Source organism: Euphorbia lathyris, chromosome 10 (assembly GCF_963576675.1).
Source record: "Euphorbia lathyris chromosome 10, ddEupLath1.1, whole genome shotgun sequence".
NCBI lineage: Eukaryota > Viridiplantae > Streptophyta > Magnoliopsida > Malpighiales > Euphorbiaceae > Euphorbia > Euphorbia lathyris.
The window spans coordinates 20,041,944-20,066,752 of record NC_088919.1 but is presented as its reverse complement, the minus strand read 5'-3'; the positions used below and the strand labels follow the sequence as shown (position 1 = coordinate 20,066,752).

At 34.1% G+C, this 24,809-nt stretch overlaps 1 protein-coding gene and 1 non-coding gene across 2 annotated transcripts; both read left to right on the top strand.

Annotated features, from left to right (window-relative positions):
* Nucleotides 1–478: 478 nt before the first annotated feature.
* On the top strand, nt 479–1,980 carry LOC136209908 (serine carboxypeptidase-like 50). Its single transcript, XM_066001536.1, has one exon. The coding sequence runs from the start codon at nt 567–569 to the stop codon at nt 1,869–1,871; it is 1,305 nt and encodes a 434-aa protein (XP_065857608.1). The 5' UTR covers nt 479–566; the 3' UTR covers nt 1,872–1,980.
* A 10,826-nt stretch (nt 1,981–12,806) lies between these two features.
* TRNAT-AGU (transfer RNA threonine (anticodon AGU)) lies at nt 12,807–12,880 on the top strand. Its single transcript has one exon. It is a non-coding gene; the product is annotated as a tRNA-Thr (tRNA).
* Nucleotides 12,881–24,809: the final 11,929 nt, after the last annotated feature.

The window sequence follows — 24,809 nt, the reverse complement described above, 5'->3', positions numbered from 1 at the left end:
ACTATTGAGATACTTTAAAAGTTTAGAGGACCAATCAACTATTTTGGATAAGTTCAGAGGACAAATGATGTATTAAGCCTAATGGTAAACTAGAATTTGAAATGGACATATGGATATTTTTGTTGATACGAGAACTTATTGGTGTAATAAACAAAAACTAAAAAAGTACTAATAAATTATGTACCCACACTTTTTAATTGGTGAAGATACTGTATGATATATTATTCCGACTTCAGTTTAGTTAAAACTTGTTAGATAATGAATTACATTACAAAATACTTAATTAGAGAATTATATCATATTAATTCTGATATTTAGTTCTTGTAGTCAAAGTTAGAAAAAAAGTTAAATAATCCAAAAAAGAAGAACAAACATAGAAAACAAGAAACTTTATTATTATTATTATTAAGAAAACAAGAAACGTTTTTATTTATTTATAAGAAAACAAGAAACTTTTGGTATAGAATGGTGCCAAACTATTAATCTAAAAAACGGTTCCGCATGCCACCACTCTTATTGAGTAAAGTCTTCACCCTCACAAGCACAATAGTTAACACAACACAACAATGAAATCAATCCTCTCTTTGGTGCTGCTACTTATCCTCTGTTTCATCCGCCAATTTTCAGCCTCCTCCTTTCCCGATGAAGCTCTTCCTACCAAATCCGGCTACCTTTCCGTCACTCCCAATACCAGTTCAGCCATTTTCTATGCCTTTTACGAAGCCCAAAACTCATCCTTACCTCTTTCTCAAACCCCACTTCTCATCTGGCTCCAAGGTGGCCCTGGCTGCTCCTCCATGATTGCCAATTTCTTTGAGCTCGGTGCTTTTCGTGTCACCCAAAACCTTACTCTCCAACGCAATCTCGGCTCTTGGAATCGCATTTTTGGCCTTCTTTTCCTTGATAATCCAATTGGGGTTGGCTTTAGTATTGCTGCTAAACCTCAAGACATACCCACAGATCAACACTCTGTTGCTCAACATCTCTTTGCTGCAATCACTGGGTTTATAGACTTAGACCCACTTTTCAAGAACCGCCCAATTTATATCACCGGTGAGAGTTATGCTGGAAAGTATGTCCCAGCAATTGGGTTTTACACTTTGAAGAAGAACATGAGGTTGCCCTTGTCTAAACGACTGAATTTGAAAGGTGTGGCTATAGGTAATGGGTTAACAGATCCGATCACACAAGTGAAAACTCATGCTGCAAGTGCCTATTATTCCGGTTTGATCAATGAGAGACAAAAGTGTCAAATTGAAGAAGCTCAGTGGAAGGCAGGTGAGATGGTTAAATTGAAGAAATGGAAAGAGGCAACAAATGCAAGAAATGAAGTGTTGGATATGCTTCAAAACATGACAGGGTTAGCCACATTATATGATTACACCAAGAAAGTGCCTTATAAAACAAGTTTAGTTACCAAATTGTTGCAATCAGTGGAAGTGAAGAAAGCAATAGGCGCAAACGAATCTATAATTTTCGAGGATTGCAGCGATGTAGTTGGGGATGCACTGCACGAAGATGTGATGAAGAGTGTGAAGTATATGGTTGAATTCTTGGTGGAGAATAGCAAGGTGTTGTTATATCAAGGTTTCTTTGATTTGAGAGACGGTGTAGTTTCGACGGAGGCATGGGTGAAGACTATGAGATGGAAGGGAATAAGAGGGTTTTCAATGGCGGAGAGACAAGTGTGGAAAGTGAAGGGAGAGATTGGTGGGTATGTGCAGAAATGGGGAAGTTTAAGTAATGTTGTTGTGGTAGGGGCTGGACATCTTGTGCCTACTGATCAGCCTCTAAATTCTCAGGCAATGATAGAGGACTGGGTTCTGGACAAAGGGGTCTTTGCCTACCAAAGGTTTTCTTCACCGGAGTGAAGACTAGATTATAGGTTTTGGATTTTGCTATTTTTGTATCAGTAGTATCACATTGTAAGCAAGATGGTTAATAAATTCTGCCGATACTTCGGCGGCATGTTTTCTTCAATGCATTGAAGCATCGCATTTCCATGTTTTCTTTAATGATTTAAAGAGTGCAGAAGCAAAATAAGTTTTTAATGATGCAGATGCTACATGCTACCTTAACCCATCTCACTGCCAAAACATGAACAACAAAGAAACACTAAAAGCATTGTCAAGCACCATAAAAGTGGACACACAGACACACATCTTTCACAATAGCAATCTAACTTCGATACACTCTGATTTCCAACAATTTGAAGATTTACACAATGTAATTGCTGGAGATTGCTATGCTATTGCAGTGGATGTGGAAATAAATAATAGATTCATAATTCCATTTTATTTCAGTGGTGTAACTCGTGGGGAGTCTTTGATTGATAAATTACACACAAAAAATGGAATAAGGAATAGTGTTATTCCTTTCTTTCTTTTTTGTCTAATCTGCAAACCAAAGACTGAAATAAAATGAAAATCAATCAATTATTTTCACATTCACTGCAATTCTGCCTTCCAATGAGCTTCTTCAATTTGCATCTCATTGACCAAACCAGAAAAATGAACACTTTCAGCACGAGTTTTTACTGATAAACCATTACCTATAGTTAGCCACATCTTTCAAAACACCGGCAACCTCATGGTCTTCTTCAAACTCTCACCAGTGATGTAAATGGGGCGATTTTTGAAAAGTGGATCTAAGTCAATAACCCCTAGTGATTGCAACAATGATATCTCTTCAGGTTTAGCGACAATGCTAAGTTTTGGGATTTTGAGTGCTGCATAAATTAGTATCTACGATGTAAATTAGGATACATTCCTGAATATTCAGCAACATACGTATCCACTGTGAAGTGGCCGTCCTATTCATCACGAGCTACATAAATGGAAGAAAACTTAAAAAGGCAGGTTGAAGCAATCCCGGATTGCCAATGGATCAAACCTGCAAACAAAACCTAATTAGCTGTAGTTCAATTCCAAATGCCGATGCTAATGTTACCGCCAATGAATAGCAAACATAAATTATTTTATAAAATCGGAAGGAAAACAGTTGAAAATTCAATCAGAGGAAAACATAAACTTGTCTCAGATTAGCATTTTGGCACATTCCTCGTAGCAATCAACAAACCATGTCGTCTGCATGATGCGCAATTATATTGTTGTTGCATTCCATGGCCAAAAAGCTTTTCCTCTTCGGCAACGAAAAAAAAAAAAAAGAAATTGAGGAACAGTTAAAATGTAATGGCGTTTGGAGGCGGGGTTGTGAGAAGAGGACCATAGGGTACCCGCAAAGAGAGATCTGGCAAAGAACCAAAGTCTTCACTTTCTTTCACCAATACCTATTGTTGGGCTTGGCCCAAATACAATTTATAAAAAAAACCCATGTCTTTGAGTTTTAAGATGGAAATATCCCACATTGCTTTCAAAGCACTTGGTGGAAATACTTATTAAGGAGGTCCTCACATGCTTGGAGTGTGCCTTAAGGGGTATCCACTTTTGTGAAAGGGTGAGGACCTACCTCCTTGGTTGACCACCACATGCGCGCGCCGCCCGTCCGTCTGAACGAATCGGGTTGGTTTGGTTTGGTAAATTAATAATATTTTATTAAATTCGTTTTTTATTTTTTTATTTAGTCTCTAATTTAGTCTTTCTGAACGTTATTCATAACGTCTATTTTTAGAACGCGTCTTCTTTAAAACTCAGTCTTCTCCACCTTCCTGATTTTCCCCCCACCTTTTTCTCCTGTAAATCAGAGCACAACAGCTCTATTTTTCTGTATAAATAGGTGGTGTGAGACTGCCATTCCAAAAAAAAAACAATTATTTTCATTCATTCTGTATTTTCGAAACTAAGCAAATTGAGAGTGTAGACAGAAACGATTTTGTACGGTTGCAATACAAAATCGTATTACAAAGGGTTGTTTTATCCTGGAGGCGACCAGAGTTCATACTGCTTGCAATTTTCCGGCAGTTCCGCGAACGTCTTAAAGAAAGCGACATTGTCCGCGACTCTACCCATTTAATTATTGTTCGGTCTTTTCCTGTTTTCTGAGTTCCAGTTCCAACACCTATAAATCAAGCACGAAATCCGTACTATGGTGCCATTGATTTTTATTTCTAGGGCTGGAAATGCATGGCATTCGATGAAAACCCACCGACATTTTGAGAGCCACTAATTCATACTGCTCTCCCCTATTGGATCCAGTCCTAATTTTTTTAATCTAAATCTGACGAAAGAAAAATCAATTGAAGATTGATTGGCGAATAGCGTGCTCGCCAGCTAAGTGTAGGTGAAGCTTCAACCACCGCCTCACTCTCAGCTCAATCCATATAATCATCCACTCCCTATATTCCATTGTATCGATTAATTGGTTGATGGTTCAATTTTGCTGCAAAATGCTAGTAAAATTGAGCCCCGTTCTTTTTTTAATAAAAAAATTTCAAGTAAATTTTTTAAGGGTAAATTCCAAAAAAAAAAAAAACCTATGTGTTTTCATGTTTTTCAAAAATAAATCCTTTGGTTTGTTTTTACATAAAAAAAAAGGACAGTGTAATTTGATGACGTGATAAAGGGTAAAATGGTCTGAATTAGTTGGGGGACCTGTATAAGCACAATTTTGTTTTCTTCTTCTTCTTTCCATAGTTCATCTTTCCCATGGAGTTTAGATTCCGAGCTGTCGATCGCAGACCGTCGGTGTACTTCTCTACCTCTCCCTCTCCCTCTTCCAGCAATGGAACCTTCTTTCAACAGCCACCTCTACCTCTCCCTCTCCCTCTTCCAGCAATGGAACCTTCTTTCAACAGCCACCACGAGGTTCGTATGATTTCTTACTTCAACTCCCCTTTGGCTCAATAGATCGGAAAGTAGGGAAAAGCTTAGTTTCTGTTTTTTTTTAATCCCTAAAAAACTCAAATCTCTGTGTTGTTTGGCTACTAAGAAGGAAGAGTTTGATTAATTTTATTATATTCGACCGCAGACCGTCGGCGTACTTCTCTACCTCTCCCTCTCTTCCAGCAATGGAACCTTCTTTCAACAGCCACCATGAGGTTCGTATGATTTCTTACTTCAACTCCCCTCTGGCTCAGTAGATCGGAAAGTAAGAAAAATGCTCGGTTTCTGTTTTTTTAATCCCTAAAAAACTCAAATCTCTGTGTTGTTTGGCTACTAAGAAGAAAGAGTTTGATTAATTTTATTATATTCGACCGCAGACCGTCGGCGTACTTCTCTACCTCTCCCTCTCTTCCAGCAATGGAACCTTCTTTCAACAGCCACCACGAGGTTCGTATGATTTCTTACTTCAACTCCCATCTGGCTCAGTAGATCGGAAAGTAGGGAAAATGCTCGGTTTCTGATTTTTTAATCCCTAAAAACTCAAATCTCTGTGTTGTTTGGCTACTAAGAAGGAAGAGTTTGATTAATTTTATTATATATTTGATGGTCAACTGTTAATATTCTTCTCAGTTGCAAACAATCAATTTATGGAGAGGAGACGGAACGCAGAGATCTTTTGAAATGACATGGTTGAATGGTAGATGAAGTTAAACGCTGTTGTAGAAAGAAACAGTGCTTATATAGGTCCCCCAACTAATTCGGATCATTTTACCCTTTGCCACGTCATCAAGTTAAACGGTGTTATGTCATTTTCTATAATTCTTGTAACGGCGTATAACACGGTCCTTTTTTTATAAAAACAAACCACATGATTTATTTTTGAAAAACATGAAACCATATGGTTTTTTTTAGAATTTACCCTTTTTTTTTAATAGCTAATGGTATGGAGTGGGATCTTCAACAGTAACACCATTTGGAGAGCCCAAAATTTTATTTTTTAAAATTATAATAAATGCATATATCACTTATTAAAAAGAATAATTTTTTTTGAAGGTCTAATGATCTTCCAACCTATTTACCTCTTTAACTCCATAAATGTGGTGTTTCTCACCCCTTCGACTTGTCCAATTACCACCTCAACTCATCAAATGTTCTATTTACACCATTAACTCCATAAAATGGTATTTCTCACCCTTCCATTTTCATTCTCGAAGGTTAGAATTGACAGGTGTAAATGACGCGTTTGAAGTCTGACTTCTCAAATGCCACGTGTCAAATTCGGTCAACAGCATACCTTCAGATCAACCGTTTCACCATAATAGCATACATTATCGCTTGCCATGATAGGATTTGGAGCTGGAATTTCCAAATTAATGGAAAAGGTTCGAATTGCAGATGAAGAACAAAACATTTAACCAATAAAATCGAGTAATGAATGAGATAGATCAGGAATGAAGAAAATTATATTCAACATGAATGAAGAAGAAAGAAGAGGAACCGGGAAGGAAATAAGAATTAGGGATTTGGATGTTAGATTTTAGGGATTTTTATATAAAACGCGCTTCATGCCTTTGTTGCACACACACACACACAAAGTTACTGCCATGTAGGATCATAAGGGGCGAAAAATATCACTTTTATGGAGTTAAGGGGTAAATAGGACATTTGATGAGTTGGGGGTAAAATTACCAATTTGGACAAGTCGATGGGGTGAGAAATACCACTTTTATGGAGTTAAAGGGTATAAATAGGACATTTGATGAGTTGGAGGGTAAAATGACCAATTTGGACAAGTTAGGGCTGATAGAGCATTAGGCATTAGGCCTTTTTTTAACTATAATAAATGCATATCTGTAAACTATATATTATATAGGGAAAAGTACAAAAATAAACCTTGTGGTACACCCATTTTCGAACAACACCCGTGTGGTTTAAAAGTTTGCAAAGTGGTACCATGTAGTTCATTCCGTTAGCAAACACATACCAAATTGACTAACGGTGTTAAAAGTCAAAAGGAAAAGAGTTAATTTGGTCCTTATATTTATTTATTTTATAAATTAACCCATTTATTATCTAATTATTACAAACAAACCCCAAAATAAAAAATAAAAATCAATTATACCTTCCCCTCAAACTCTCCATTTTTTTTAGCTTCTGAGCCAAGCCTTCCTCTCATGGCTAAACATATCAGCCTCGAAATTGATTCATCCTCCTCCTCTGCCGCCGTCGCCACCAATTCCTCCGCCGCCTCCGCCGCCGCAACTACACTTTCCTCCTCAAAACCACCGTCGAAATCCTCCAGAAAATCACCATAATTAACAGAATTAGAAAATGGCAATGAAGATAATAATAATAAAAGGCAAAAGAAAATTACCGAAGAAACCAAACATCCGACGTACAGAGTTGTTAGAATGAAAACTTTGGGAAAATGGGTGTCGGAAATCAGAGAACCGAGGAAGAAATCGAGAATATGGCTTGGAACTTATCCGACAGCTAAATGGCTTTCCTTAATTTCCCACAATTAGCTCATGAACTTCCACGTCCGGCCACCAATTCTGCTAAAGACATTCAGGCCACTACTGCTAAGGATGCAGCCGCATCTTTCTTGCCTGAAGAAGCCGAGCTGAGTAGCCAAGGAGATTTTCAGAATAGTAGCTCTCCTGATTCCGATGACACATTGTTTGACTTGCCGGATCGGTTATTCATCGTGTCGTTGTTCATCATAACAATGGGTTTCTTCATTATTCTCCTCCGCATGGCAGCTCTGTGCGACGGATCCGGTTCCGGCTTGAAGAGTCGTTTGTATGGGAGTATTATTAATTAGATTTTTAATTTATTTTTTTATACCAGGTAAATAACTTAGAAAAAATTCATTAAAATTTAGCTACCAAATTCTGAGTGAATTTTTTTTTTCAGCAATACAATTTATATGTTTATTAGAGGGTGTTTGTTAGAGGGATAATGAGGTGGAACAATGGGAGGTTTGTTTGGTGGTACAATTGATTTTAGAGAGAGAAAAATTAAGAGATAAGAGAGAGAAAGAAAAAAAATAAGAAATGATAGAGATGAAGAAGATGGTATAATTGATTTTTATTTTTTATTTTGGGGTTTGTTTGTAATAATTAGATAATAAAGGGGGTTAATTTATAAAATAAATAAATATAAGGACCAAATTAACTCTTTTCTCTTTGACTTTTAACACCGTTAGTCAATTTGGTATGTGTTTGCTAACGGAATGAAGTACATGGTACCACTTTGTAAACTTTTAAACCACACGGGTGTTGTTCGAAAATGGGTGTAACCACAAGGTTTATTTTTGTACTTTTCCCTATTATATATCATAAAAAATATATATTATTAAATAATAATAAAAAATATGATTTGATAGTGGATCTGATGTGATTAGGTGGTTGTAGTGTTTAACTATTGGAGAAAAATACTATAATGGAATAGAGTTTATTTACAAAAATGATATGGCATGTCTATTGAGTGGTCGTAGGTACGAACCATTGGAGATGCTCTCAGTTCGGTCAAGTATTTATAACTGTATAACTCCAATAATAAGACATCAACATAAACTATTTAAAAGATGATCTTTGGAATCCCAAATTAGAATGCACCGCGAGAATTGGAATTGTTGGGTTAAATTACACTAGTATTGGAATTGTTAGGTTAAATTACACTAGTGGCATTTTTATAGCCAAATTTCATTTTACCCTAAAAACATTGTCCATGCGATTTAATACCTTTCACTGGCTAGTGATTGCCTAACAACAGAGTTTGGCAAATTTTAATGAAAATTAGAACTTTAAACTTTTCTCTCCCAATATTTCTATATCTTTCTTCTTAATTCTTCTCTCTCCTCTTTCACTTCTTCTTTCTCGCCTTTTCTCTTTCAAACTAAAGATCAAGACATCAATGAAATTCGAATTAAATTCAATTAAGAAATTAAACCAAACAAATATTATAACAAATAACATTCGAATTTATATGTGATGTCCCCATCCTCTAGTGAACGAACAAATAAGTGGAAGATAAGAAATACAAATCTAAACATAAGATTTACCTCTAATCATCTTATCATGTTAGACACGCCATCTTGAAGACACGCCAAAGACTATGCATATCCAGACTCATAAGAAGGATCTTCCATGAAGAACGGGTCTCCATTGTTATGTGTCATTTGAGCGGTTCCAAGGAAACTTAAAAGGAACTGTTATTCCTTATAGTGAAGACTAAAGGGTACTTACTAAGAGAATAAATAGCCATTAATAAGAGTAATGGTGCAACGACTCAATTAAGTCTCATTAAGGTAAGAACGTTGTAGAAAGTTGTATATATCCTCCAATGGACATCCTTTCAAGTAAGCTACTATCACTTCTATAAGTACTTTTCATATTCCTATACTTTTCTATATTATATTGGCTTTAGTATTAGAGTGTCCATGTTCAAACCCAACAACACCTCTTAGGGACGAACATGTATCGACAAAGGAATGGTAATTATCAAATTAGTGTGGTGAACATGGAGCTCTGCTGTAGACACCGAGTCGGAGAACCTGTGACGAAAACCCGTAACAAGATGGTTGGAGTGGTTGATTCCGGAAGTTTTAAAGCAAAAATATATAATAATAAAAAGACGTGAGGTCAGTAGGAGTTGCGGTCGTCGAATGGAAGGCTCGCGAGTGCTCAGCGACGTGGTGCGAGCGCCTAGCGATAATCGGCGCGCGCCCGACGACAGTTGGACGCGCGCCCGACAGCGCGGGGCGCACGCCCGACGTCCGCTGGGCGCGCGCCCGACAGCGCGGGGCGCACGCCCGACGCCCGCTGGGCGCACGCGCCCGACGCCTGTTGGGCGCGCGCCCAACAAGAGTTGGGCGTCCGCCCAACCAAGTTGGGCGTTCGCCCAACCTACTTTGGGCGACGCCCAATTTTAATCGGGCGTCGCCCAAAGTTTCCGGGGATCCATGCCTATATAAGGCACGGATCCCCATGCATTTAAAGGGAGGATTTTAGAGAGCTTTCTCACTCTAGACATTTTTAGAGAGAGAAAGTGAATTTTTTTGAGGAAAATATTTTTTTTCTCAAAAAGTCCGAATTTCTTAAAAGTTAAATTTTTACTAAAAAACCGAAAAAACACAAAAAAGGCAACTCGTGGAATCAACCGACTTCAACTGTCAATACCGAACTTGAGGTATTATCCGAGGACTAGACTCGTGTTATTTATTTTAATTATTTTATTTATTTATTTTTATTTTAGTCTTTATTTTTATTTATCACGTCTTATTTAATTTCCCGTATTTATTTATTTTTGTCTCGTATTAAATAAACGTTCGTGTTTGTTTTGAAATAAAAAAACCTCGTTTTAATGTCCCAATACGAACCGTGATCCGATTCAAAGGTAGTTCGGGATTGAAAAAAAACGTTGTAATTATAAGTTTTGGAAAATATTCCTAAATAACGTTTTAAAAGAAAACATCGTTTTAGGAGTCTCCGTTATAGACTATGATCCAATTTGGGTAGTTCGGAGGTCCAAAACGATAGAATATATCCAATCTAAAGCTTTTGAATAAATCTGGAAACTGTTGGACTAAATCTGTAATTCTGCCTTTTCTGTCACTAACAGCAGATTAGGACGGATTTTCCGTCGGTAATCTGCTGGAATCCGAAAATACCCTTTTAAACCCTCTTTTCTCCACTTTTTGATATTTCTACTTGTATATATATGTATATAACTATGTAATATATTTATTGGGCCTTATAACTATTAATTATGTATTATATAGCTATTTATTTCATATTTGGGATTTAATTCGTTTTGACTTAGTTTTGTAAAGTATTATATATAGTTTTGGCATATTATATGAGCTCTTATTTAGGGGGAAAGTTATGTTCTATATATTTAATACTTAAAACTATTTAGAACTAAATGTTATTCTTTACATTTATGAATTTTCTTCATTGTTTTCACATGTTTTGAATTAGAATAAAAAGGCATTATACTTAGTATTCTTTTCATTTTCTTTATTATATCATATAATATTTCATACTTGTTTTTATCTATAGATATATCCTCATTTTTAGATAAAACTATGTATATATATGTATTTTTACTCTATTTTTGTATATATGTATATATTTTAAACATATTTGATTGGGTAAATTTGGCCTTGATTTGTTAATTATTGTAATGATGTTCAAGTAAGGGTTAATTGAGTAAAAAAAGGAAAAAATAAAAGACAAAAAGAGATTTCAAGTTGTTTGTTTAAATTAAAGTTTTTCTAGATATTCTTCAAGTGTAAATAAAAGATTTTCGTCATTTTAAACCGTTTCCAAAATATCATGTGTTGAAACCTTAATTCGTTCCAACGGCGGATTAAGCGAATCTTGTAATTAAAGGTCGTTTTCTATTTGTAAATAATAGAGTTTTGAATTGTTTTCTTGTTTAAATGATTTTGTACAAAAATAAATGAACTTGTATGCTTAATCACGTTTTTGGTTAAAATCTTTCATTTCACGTTTTCAAACGCTCGAGTCGTTCCAACGGCGATTCGAGTGAACGTCATTAACGGGGTTTTGAAACGTGCCTAAATCGTTCCAACGGCGATTAAGGTACGAACCATGTAAATAAACTCGTTTTTGGGGAATGAGATTAGCTTAAAGTAGTGTATAGTCTAAAGCATAAAATCACACTGTGAATAAATCAATTCCTTCTTCTCCCCCTCTCTCTCTCCTGTATACTTTAAATTTATGCAAAATGGGTGATTCTTTACTAAAATGGCTTTCAATAACATGAACAAAACGGTTTTCAAAGCGAGAAAGAAAAGGTTTCAAATGAATTTTAAACTTAAAGAAATATGCGATTAGTCCGTTATCGCCTAACACGCTGAGTAGGAGGCCGGTGGTTCATAACCGGGCGATGTCGGGGTGCCTAGTAGCCTTTCTCCGGAAAGGAGCTAGCCTTCTCGGCTCGTACCTAAGTTTTCCGAACCCTCACCGGTCTCCCGCAAGGGATCGGTGTTCATTTTCCCATTCGTGGGTGGCAACTCTTCCATACTCCGAGCTTCGGTCCTGCCGAGCAGCTTGATTCCACGATTGGTTGCTTTCGGCGCCAATCACCGCTTACGTCGCCATGAGATGTCCACCCCCCGGTCTGCCCGGGCGAGGCCGTTCGGCACCTTATCTAACATCTGCATAAATAGAGTTTCATAACGATGGAACCGGACGAGACTATACCAATATTGGTTACTACTTCCGTTCTAACTTTAGAAGAAGTGTTGGTGGAAAGTCTGAATAATGCATCCCCCACCAGCTTCTTAAACGAAAAAAGAGCAGTTCTTACTGCCCACATGAGTCAGCGTTCAGGAGATGGATTCGTTGAATTATTTAAATAAAATGATATGCCTAAATATGAAAAAAAAAGTTGTAACAAAAAAATATATCTTTAACCTATATAAATCATGTTACCATTCTTTGAATTCTACGATCTCAACATAACCATCGTCATGTAAAATTTGGAAAGTGAAAAAACATTTAATAATTGAGCAAAACTTTAAAATATAATTTATAAAAGAACAATCCATAATTTTTGGAGATATAATTTAATAGTCAATATTGGTAATAGAATTACAAATTTACCATTAAACTCTTCAATCATTGCATATCGGAGAATGATTACTATTAGAGCGTTATTCAATGTAGCATTTGATGCTATGTTCATGATTTCATTTGCATAGTAATCAAACAACATGCATGAAATTAAAAATCAAAATAAAATATATGAAGAATACAACATATTAAACACAATTCAGAACCACTAAAATTTATTCTATTAAGGTTTTTGGGTTTTTTACTTTTTAAAAGGCACAACAATTTTAATAATGTAGAATTAAAGAATAAGAGATGTGTAGTCATTAAATCTGATTGATTATAATAGATGTACAATATCATGACAAAATTACAAAATTATTTTAATTTCATTCATTAGTTTTAAAAAAGAGGTACAAACATGTACTCTCATTAATAAGCTTTCATAGCTCAGTTGGTTAGAGCACCTGTTTAGTAAGCGGGAGGTCTTGAGTTCGACTCTCAATGAAAGCAAATTTTTCATATGTTTTGGACATAAATTTCAATTAATATCAACCTTTTTATAAGATATTTTCCATAATCGTATAATTTTTGCTATAATTCTTAATATCTCTTTTGTTTCATTAATCAGAATATAACTTTGGAAATAAAAAAACACTTGCTAAGGTTTGAAAACCTAAAAAAAATTATATTGATACAGAACCACTATTTATAGTAAAGAATAAGGTATTGTTTGATAAAACTGAAAATTAAGTGCTGAAAAAATAAATACTGAATTTTAAGTGTATTAAATTATAAAACTGTTTGGTCTACACTGAAAATTAAGTGCTAAATATAATCAATTTGTTTGATAACTAATATACGAAAAAGTAAAAAACTATAAATAAGACAATTTTATCCTTTTATATAGTTTCAGTTAGGGATAAGATGCAAAAATACCTCTAAAGTTTACACCTAAGAGCAATTTTACTTCTAACGTCTAAAATTGTGCAATTTTACCCTTAACATTGACTCAACTTATCAGCGTTAGGGGTAAAATTGCTTTTGGCTACAAACGTTTGGAGTAAAATTGCACCATTTTATATGCTAAAGGTAAAATTACTTCTACCTGTAAACATTAGAGGTATTTTTACATCTTATCATTTTCAATTAATTCAAAAGAAACAAATACAACTCACGGAAAAGAGAAAAGTTTACATAGAAAAAAAAGGATTTTGCAAAGTAAAAGAAAAAACAAAGAAAGTTGCTTTTATAATTGATCCTTGTTTGAAAAATGAAGAACACATTTGATGTATAGTCCATATTCCACAAAATCTTCTAGCAATTAAAAGGATAAAAAAGTCATATAAAATAAAAATAATTAAGAACTCTCACTTACCGTATTAAGTGGTAGAAATAAGTCAAAAAATTCTGCTTATCCAATTAAGTGAAATATTAACTTAATTGAATAAATTAAACACCTAATATAAATATTTATCAAACACACTTATATCAAATAAGTGCTTAACATATTAATTTAAGTAATTTTTTTTTTGTTATCAAACAAGGCCTAAGCAATATTTTTCTTATTCTAAATTGAAAGAGTTATGAGTGAAATATTGGGTTTTTGAAAACTAATGTAAAATGGAATCTAATTGAAATAGTACAAAGTGGACTCTAATAGTTAGGGCCTGTTTGGTTTAACTGTTGTTTGCTGTTGATGTTTGCTGTTTGCTGTTTGATTATTAGTGTTTGGTAAAACTATGATTGTATGTTTCTGTTAATATGTAAAATGACTAATATGGACATGTTTTAAATAAATATATAAAATTAATTATAAAAATAATATAAATAACTAAATAAAAATTACAAAAAATAATAATTTATAAATAACTTCATTTTCTCCATAAAGTACTATATATTAAAATTTAAATTGCTATAAAAATTTATAGTATTTATTCATTTTAAAGATCAATTTTTAGCTCTAAATAGGATGGAAGCAATATGATCTCTCAAAACGTTCATTTGAGTTGCTCCGGTTTCCTCATGATTTTCATTTGTATCAACATCATTTAAACTGGTCAATGAGTCATACGGCACAAAATCCGGATATACATCTAAACATTTAAAGCCCGGATCTGCTAATGCGTTTCTTCGAATATAATTATCTAGTGCCATTGAAGCAATCACAATATCCCTCTGTGTAGTAAATACATAAGAAGGCATCGCTCGTAATATTCTCCACCTAACTTTCCAAACACCAAAAGTTCATTCAATACAACATCTAAGAGATGAGTGCCAACGATTGAAAGTCTCTTTATGCCCTTTTGGTTGACCACCACGTTGAAAATCGGGCGAATGATATCTTGTTCCCTTATATGGTGCAAGATATCCTTCAATTTGTGGATATCCAGCATCAACCACGTAATATTTTCCTGCATATATCCTTAAGTACATAAATAAAACCAATGTTATCAAAATCGGGCCGGACATCAAACCGGATTTATAATTGGGTCACGAGTCATTTGGTCGGATCGGATAGCTCGGATTGGTCGAACCGGATGACGTAATAAATAAATAAATAATATTTATGTATAATTATTTTAAAACTATTTTTATAAATTATATACATTCAAAATTATTTAAGATTTAATAATAATGAAAAACCTTGATTCAAAAAAAATAATAATGAAAAACCTTGATTCAAAAAAAATAATAATGAAAAACCTTGATTCAAAAAAAATAATAATGAAAAACCTAGAAATTTTAGTAGCCAAAGAGAAAATATAATATAAAAAAAACAGAATAAACAGTAATGATGAATGATGGAAAGGTAGAAAAAGCGGATGAAAGTGTTAAACAATAAAATCCCACATCGTTTATATGTAAGATTAGAAACAACCAAGCATATTATAAATAGGAAGCCTAGGCACCCTTGCTCTTTACTTACCTGGGCTGGCTTATACCATTTAGGCCCATAGTCTAGTTCAATGACCTCCATTGCATTTTGGAGAGGTTGATCTAGGTTTTATTTTTACAGACTCGAGATCACACTGGGTCCTGGGCCAACCACCGGGTACCTTGAGGTGGTTTAGGAAAATTTACTTTTGTTTTATTGATAGCATATTGGAAAAGTCGTGAATCATGAGCATTACCTTCCCAACCAGCCAGTGCCAACCAGCCAGTGCAAATGCAGACATAATATTTTGTGTATGCACTCCTTTTCTATCAATAAATCAAATGATCTCTTTTTCTTTTACATAAGCTAGTATGTGAGTTCCATCCATTGCTCCAATACAATCCTAAAATTTCATTATTTATATGTAGTTTATAAAATATGATGATATAGAAAATTAAGAATATAAACATAATAATTACCTTAAAATATGACATGTATCTCTCATCGTTAGCTATTTCAGACGGGATTGTGGAAAATGTTTGGTCTTTAGATTTTATCAAGTCCATTGAAAATTGTATTATTACTTTTAGCACTTCATGAAAAATCCTACTAACTGTCTCACCCGAGTGTTGGAAACGTTATTGAACAACTCGATTTGAAGCTCCTTGAGCGAGTACATATAAAAATATACAAACTTTCTCCAAAATAGACATTCTATTTTATTGAATCAGTCTATAATGCTCTCCAAGACCGCGACAAAGATTTATCAATGTCTTCTTATCCATTCTAAACATATTAGTACATCTTGTTTCATTGCCTCTCATTATTTCCAGCAACCATACAATCCCTGTTTGGAATGAATCCATGCATGGTTCTTTTTTAATATATTTCAAATAATATTGAGATAGAATCTCAACACTATATATTACTGCTCTCAACATATCATCGTTTTCATTGTCATCATCAAAAATAATTTCACGAACAACATCCATATCTATATAAAGAAAAAAGAAAAACAATATCATAAAAAAATTGTTATATAACTATAAAAAGTCATCAATGAATTAAGGAAAGTTTACACAAATCCAAATTAATAGTAATGTAAATAATTATAAAAATAATAATAACAAAGCCCTCTAAGATAAAATATAAAAGACATGAAATCGGTTCTTTAACCCCTAATTTCTGCTACTTTTTGGAATTAAATTTATATTGAAGCCATTTAATCTTCAAATCATCATTTTTTAGTGTTTTGTATAGTTCCTATGCGATTTATCAAGAAACAAATCCCCACAAAAAAAAGAATACCAGAACCAATTTCTATCTGTGGCAAACTCAAAATATCATCCATGATCTCTTCCAAAGAATAATCAGGAGGTCGTTCTCCTAGCATTTTACCCCATGCAACAATTTTCTTTTCAGCAGTTACTTCAATGTTATCCTTTAATGCATTAATAACATTAGTAACTTCTGTAGTACTAGTATTTTTTTCCCTTTATCACCTATCTTTTTCTTTGTTGCTCTGTCTACAAATGTCATTTTTCTCTTTTGTTTATCCATGTTTTGCTGAGTATCAATTCTATTAGTATTCTCAAAGTTAATAGTATCATCACCAAGCTGAATGGGTGAACCTCCTAAAATAGAATCTCGATTCATCATCCTTTCTAACTGATCTTCAAAAGCTTCTTCTAAGTCATTGTTGTGCACCAAATTAATCACATTATTATAAATTGGATCCTTCTCAGTATCATTAGGCAAAATTCCAGAAGATGGCGCATATGCATATTCACCAGTAGCCACAGTGTCCATAAATAAGATTTCATATTTTTCATAGACATCTTGTCCAATCCTTTTCTCACGTAATGGAGCATAACTTGAATTTTCCTAGACATTCCAAGTGGAAATAAAATTATTCATAAATTAACTAATTAATTTAAAATTTATTATTCAAATAAATGTTATCAGAATTAACTTACTTGTATCTTAGCATTCCACCACTCATCAGAAGCATCTATTGTGCCTTTAATAGGATCCCATCCTAAACCAGTCTCTTTTCCCTTTAGATCTTTCCATAGTTTCCAATGTACTTTCATAGAATCCCATTTATGTCTTATCTGATCTTTAATAAACATGTGACCCACAATCTTCATTTCATTTTTTACCCATGGACATCCTTTCGGACCCCACCCCCCTCCACTTCTTTTACCAAGAGTAGTGCCTCGGACACAGATATCAATAACCGCATTAAATTGTACATCATTCCATTTTTTTCTTGGAACCATTTTCTTTTGGCTCGTGCTAGCACCTATGAATAAAAAAAATAGATATGTATGCAATGATCCATTCAAATTCATTCAAACTGTCATATGAATTCTTTAGGCTAGTTCTCAAGAAAAACAAAAACAATTCAATTATATAATACTTATATTCGAAGATAATGTCGCTGCCATGAATAAGAAAAACAACAAAGTAAATTGATCGCACGATAGTTCTGATAGAAACAAATAACAAAATTGTTAGTGATAGATATTCATATGATTCTATCAAGTTCTCAAAATTTTTATTCAGTCTATTTGATTCGGTTTCAGTTACAATATATATAATATTTCGATAATTTCGGTCGGTTCGATTTTTATGACAAAATTACCGACTTAACCAAACCGATCAAAATAAACTCTATATAGATTAAGAATTATAACCAGATAATTAATAATTTTCTAAGTTTTTTTTTGAAAGAGTCCTCTAAATTTTTAATGTTTCAATTAGTCAATTTTATTTTAAAAAAGAAAAAAAAATCAGTTCTACATTTTTTTGTGATGAATTCGGTTTTATATTTTCACATAAATAAAACAAGGATATTGCTATTTATCGCTCCCAAATTACTTATCACCGCCCTCTTTGGACAATTTTTCCCTTGGCATAAACGAGTTTTCGAAATTGGGAAAAAAAATTGGGAGAAAATTCAAAATTTAGCCTAACGGATGCGGTCTGTTCCCGGCATGGGTCGAACGGTATGCCGCATCCGTTCCCGCCATGGGTCCAACGGTATGCCGCATTCGTTCCCACCATTTTTTGGGCGGTACGCTGCATCCATTCCCGCCATGGGTCGGGCGGTACGCTGCATCTGTTCCCACCATGGGTCTGGTGGTATCCCGCATCCGTTTACGCCAAATTTTGAAATATGCAAAATCGTAAAAATTTTAGTGACGAAAAATACTAAATCATTCAAATTTTTTTGACGAAAAATGAAAAATTCTTCTATTTTTTTGTGACAAAAAATGCAAAATCGTCATGAAAAATATATATTATTTTCATGAGTTTTTTGATAAAAAATATGTAAATCTTAATGTTTCCGACTCGTAATCATCCATTTTCGGGGTTCGGATTGTCACACATCAATTATTTTCATAATTTCAATTATTGTTGTTCGGGTTTATGATTTTGGAGAGAGAATTTTCAGTTTTTTATCAAAATTATGAGAAAGGCAAAAAAATCCAAAAGAGACGATGATAAGTAATTTGGGGGTGGTATTTAGTAGTTGACTAAAACAATCTAATTTATAATCTATTATTCTAGTATTATCTCTAACTCTACTATTGGTAATTCTCAAAAATCCAAAATTTATAAATTAAGTATAAAATTCATTAATTTTGAAACAATAGCTCATATTGTCAATATTTTATTCAAATCTAACATGTTAAAAATAACTAAATTAAAAAAAAAATAAGAAAGTGAAACTAATAAAGCATGAATGAGCCAATTAATAGGTCTGGAAAACATAAATGAGAAGCTATCATAAAAAGTATGTGAGGTACTCTGTACCAAAAAAAAATTAAAAAAAGTAAGTTTACCTATTCACTTGTTGCCTCAGTAGTCAGAGAATAAAAGATAGAAAAAGAAGTTTGGCAATGATGAAGTTAGGTAGGGAATTATTGGTTTAGAACGGGGGTATTTATAGGATAAAAATTGGAAACATAGAGGTAGATTCACAAAAGTAGCACAATGCTACTTTTGTGAAAGGCAACCTTTTCCTTGTCAAACAGGAATAGACAGTTGTATTTTATTTTTAACCAAACACCTTATTATCTTGCTGTTTAGTAGTGAAAGGCAAAAGGAAATTGAAAAGGAATTAACCAAACATACCCTAGGAAGATAAGTATAATAACTCCATTGAAATTTAAAATTTAAGATATTATCTATTACTATAAAAACATAATATAGTAGGAGTAAAACTCTTATGTATGAGATAATAATTAAAATTTTAAATAATATAAAAGTGATCATATTTTTCTCTAATTTTTTTATTAACTCATTATAATTATGTTTTTAAATAGAATAAGTCGAAAGGAATTACAACAGAAGAAAAAAGAGTTAAATAAATAACCCATAAATAATATTCCATATAGTGCATATGATAATAGAAAAAATAAAATAAAATATGAAACTTCAAAATCTTCTATATTTCATGCTGAAAAAATCATAGACCATTAATCTTCAATTTGCAACTAACGGCTTTGGTGAAATTGTCACCAACTCCACCACATGTTTTTTCCTAAGTCTCATCCAAGAATTTCACAATTAGAATTACATCCAACAAAAAGATATGTGTAAGGATATGCTTTAAGGAGTCTAAGCTTTTCCACAATTGTATATTTTGAGGAGCCTAAGCCTTTGCATTCCCATAAATGATTTATGGCAACACCCAATAAGTGTTGGCTTATACTATAAAAGTGTTGCCTTTCACGAATATGCAACAATTTAGACAGAAAAACTGTGTTGTTTTCACTACAACAAATTACCATTTGCGCCACGAATCATGCCACGTAAATTCAAAATTCGTGGCACATTTCCATTTAGCCACGGAAAAAATATTTTTTACTCCAAACTTATGATCACATGCTTTATTTATGCCACGAGAATTATTTTTTTCGTGGCAAACAATCAATTATGTCACAAATTTTGCCACAAAAAAATTATTGTCGTGGCTAAACCTACTTATGCCATGAAAAAATTTCTCTTGTGTCATAAAATCATTTAGAAATAATATACTGCTATGGATTATAGAGTCATTAAAATAAAATAAAATAACTCATTTCGTCTCCTGCTCCTTTTTTCCCCAATTTCCCACTCCTTTTTCCACTTTCCATATTTTCTCTCACATACTTTCATTTTCCCCAATTTCTCACTCTCCTCTATCAAGTTCTCCCTATCAATCGACGCAAATTCCCTAAGCTAGTAGGGTTGTCAACCCAACTCTGGTTTGGTAAATAGGGTTGGGAAAGAGAGGAGGAAGTTCTACCAGAGAGAGGCTGATATGTTCCGGTAAAAATTGATCTGGTTCGTGATGGAAATTCCTAACTAAATAGGAAATGGGATTTGATGCTTGACAGATGGGTTTCAAACAAATACTGAATGTGACTGAGATCTTTAATAGTTTCTCACTCTCCGCCTTATCTCGGTAGCTTACGAGTTTACATTCGTCCCTAGTGAGTTTCACGAATCAAATTGTGAATTGGACTCACTGGTTCGATAGAACAACTAGGCATTTGTAAACCTTTGTTGAAGCTTAAGGTTTTTCTCTCAATTGGGTTTTATTCTTTCTTACTTTTACTTCAATTTTATTTTAATTTTTGTGGATGGTTTGCTGGATTGCTTCAGACAGCTTTTTGGAAGGTTCAAAATTTCCAACTTAAATTACACAGAGATTGATAATTTAGTTCATAGTTGTGCTTATGGTCAATTTTAGTCAATTTACTTAACAAGCTATTATATGATAAACTTCAATTTCCTTGTTTGGTTCTTCTTTCTTAATGTTTTAGGTTTTCTTAGTTGCAACATATATGGGATTAGCTTTCACGAATTTTAGCATTTTCTCTAGCTTTCACGATTTTAGCATTTTCTCTAACTATAAATAACAAGAGAAGAAAGGAAAAGTAGTGCAATATTTGAATTAGAATATCTTTGGTGATGGTAACAACAGAATCATGTGAGTTTAAGCTTTGATTTTGATCGAACATGTGTGATATATATCTAATGAAATAAAGTGTGGAAATTAAATGGATTATAGTAGGGTTCAATTGCATTTTTCTTTTCATTGATCATGTTTAACTAATAATTTCAGGTAAATAAGAGGCAAGGTGAACTGAGGGTAGCCCTTCCTCCTGCCGTTAGTTCTTACAGCTTGATTTTTTCACCCTATTTCAGAGAGGAGCAGCCAAGGAAGCCACAAGAAGCGGCAACGCAGTTCGGGCTCCAGTGATTTCAGCAGTACCGCTCCCTCCATATTCAGTACCTTGGCCTAAATGGCTTCATGTTGGTATCGTTTTACATAGTCTTTGAGAGTTTCTTTCTTACGTTGGACCAGGTAGTTGAGATCATGCATAGTTTTGCTTTCGAGGATGGATGTTATAAAGTGGTCAACAAATATTTTTGACATCTGCTTGAAATTGATGATTGTCTTAGTGCTTATGGACTCATAGCAGTAGGAGGAAACCCATGTTAAGGTAGTGGGAAATAGGTGGCACATTACAATATCGGTTGCCATGGTAGTATCCATCTTGCCTAGAGTTTTTAACGTGCACTATGTCATTTTCCCTTTCACATGACACAATATACATGGCAGACATTTGTTTTCGTGTCGTCAGAATATTTTTCGTGATAATATTTTAATTCTATGTCATCGGAAGGCGAAATAAAAATTGCGCTCGCGTCTCATATGACGTTACGTTTAAAGTATGATGTCATCCCAAAAGAACGCAATTTTTATGGAACAGTCAATTAACCATCAGACGACACTTCGAATAAACGACTGTCATTGTTATACGAAAATAAAAAAAGCGGCAACCAAAACTTAGAAAAGCGAGGGAGAAAAAACTCTAACTTTTATTTTGCGCGCTTAAAAAAAGAACGGGGTATATAAGGCCAATTTAGCCTAAACCCAATCTTTCGAACTCCTCTTCTCCTTCGATCTCCACCTCTGCAAAAGCCCTAAACACAATTCATCTTCTCCTGCTTGGTTTATCTCTCTCAATCGGGTGAATCGTCTTCTAACTCGTTAATTCTTCATCTCGGTAAGGTTCGTTTTAGGGTTTATTTAAGACATTACGCTATGTTCATGACGATTGTTCTTGAAATTATTATACTATCTGCATGTTAGTTTTGACTTAATCTACTGCATATTCTTTCTATAATTCGAAGTTTGTTTGCTTAAAATTAGGTATTGACATTCTGAAATAAGGGTTTTATGTGGTTTTAGTATATCTGTTTATTTTTTATGTTTATCTAAATTTTTGGCAATGATGTTCTAGTTGGATGATTCTTTCATGTACTTTTGATGCTGGGTTTACTTTGGATGATTCTTTCATGTACTTTTGATTCTGGGTTTACTTTGGATGATTCTTTCATGTACTTTTGATGCTGGGTTTATAGTCTTGCATATACATTTACATATACATATTGGGTTTCTTTGTTGTTTGTTGTTTGTCAATGTATGTGTTTATTGTTATTAGTTAGAATATAACCGATTATAGATTATGTTTGTTCAAGATGGATAAATCATGGATGGTGGCTGATAGGAGATCACTATAGTTTAGAATAGGCTTACAAGAGTTTCTGAAGTTTGCAACTGATAATGCTACAAACTCAAACTATATTTTCTGTCCTTATGTCAAATGTTGTAACCTTAGAGGTGGTAATATTGACTTCATTAAGGATCATTTAATCTGTAATGGAATTATGAAAACATATACAACTTGGGTATGGCACGGTGAGTGTTCTATTGCAGACTCAAATCATATAAGTGAGAGTTCTGAAACAGTTGAAATGAACCATGACTTAGGGAGAGACTTAGAAGAAGATGGGTGCTTAGTAGAGTCAGATGAATTTATGCATTTCGTTCATGAAGAAGACAAGCCTTTGTATCCTGGTTGTACTAAATCCACCAAGATGAATGGTTTACTACAAACCTTTAATCTGAAAGCTAAACATGGTCTAACCGAGTCTTGTTATACTGACATTTTATTATTGTTTCACACCCTTCTTTCTGATGGGGATGAAATGCCAATGTCTGCCAATGAGGCAAAAAAAACTCTTCATGCTTTAGGGATGAAATATGAGAAGATTGATGCATGTCTTAATGACTGCATTTTGTATAGAGATGTTAATGAGGGTGCTACACGATATCCATCATGTAATGTCTCTAGGTGGAAACTAGCTAGGGATAATACAAAGAAGGTAGGGGTAGCAACTAAGACTTTATGGTATTTTCCACCAATCCTAAGGTTTAGAAGAATGTTTCAATCCACAGTTACAACTAAGGAACTTACTTGGCACTCGACTGGTAGGAAAAAGGATGGATTGATGAGACATTCAGCTGATTCCCCAACTTGGCAAATGATTGACACTAAGTGGCCAGATTTTAGTAGCGAACCTAGGAACCTTAGAATAAGACTATCTTCAGATGGTTTTAACCCATTTGGCAATCTTAGCAGTACCTACTTGTGTTGGCCAGTCATAATGGTTGTTTATAACCTTCCGCCATGGCTATGCATGAAACAAAAGTACATGATGTTAACTTTGTTAATTTCCGGACCCAAGCAGCCTGGAAATGATATTGATGTGTACTTGTAGCCTTTAATAGATGACCTAAAAGTCTTGTGGGGTGATGGAATTGATCGGTGTATGATGCAGTGAGAGGAGAATACTTTAGGTTGAGAGGGGTCTTGTTATGGACTATTAACGATTTTCCCGCTTATGGGAACTTATTAGGGAGCATTGTTAAAGGGTACAATGCATGTCCTATATGCATTGACCAGACCAAACCGATAAGGTTGAAGTATTCTAAAAAGATGGCTTATATGAGGACTCATAGGTGGACAACAAGAAACCATCATTATAGGAAGCAAGCTTCTGCTTTTGATAATACTGTAGAAAAGGATGATCCTCCTAAACCATTAACTGGGGAGGAGTTATATGAAAGAGTTCAATGCTTGCCCAAAGCTAGTGGGAAGGGTGAGAAATCTGTTCAGTATAAGGGTGACCCTGAGTCTAGACCATGTTGGAAGAAGAAGTCTGTATTCTACGAACTAGAATATAGACATTCCTTCCAGTCAGACATAATCTAGATGTAATACATATTGAAAAGAATTGTTGTGAGTCTATTCTTGGGACACTATTGAACATACCGGGTAAAAAAAAGGATGGAGTTGCAGCTAGAAATGATATCATTGATATGGGGATCCGTACTGACTTGAAACCCGCATCTGGTGAAAAGAGAGACAAGTTGCCTATGAGTCAGATCAACATGTATGCGGAAGAACGAAAGATTGTCTGCAATTCATTTTTCAATATGAAGACTCCCTCTCGCTTTTCATCTAATGTACGGAACCTAGTTTCGTTAAAAGATTCCAGAATAGGTAATTTAAAGTCTCATGATTGCCATGTTATAATGCAATTGCTTCTGCCCATTGCATTGCATTCAGTGTGGGACAAACCTGTTAGAATTGCCATCATTCAATTCTGCTTATTCTTTAAATCTGTTTGCACTAAAGTAATCGACATATCAGT

Coding starts and splice junctions, on each gene's coding strand:
- LOC136209908 (XM_066001536.1), top strand. CDS start 567: ATGAAATCAATCCTCTCTTTGGTGCTGCTACTTATCCTCTGTTTCATC.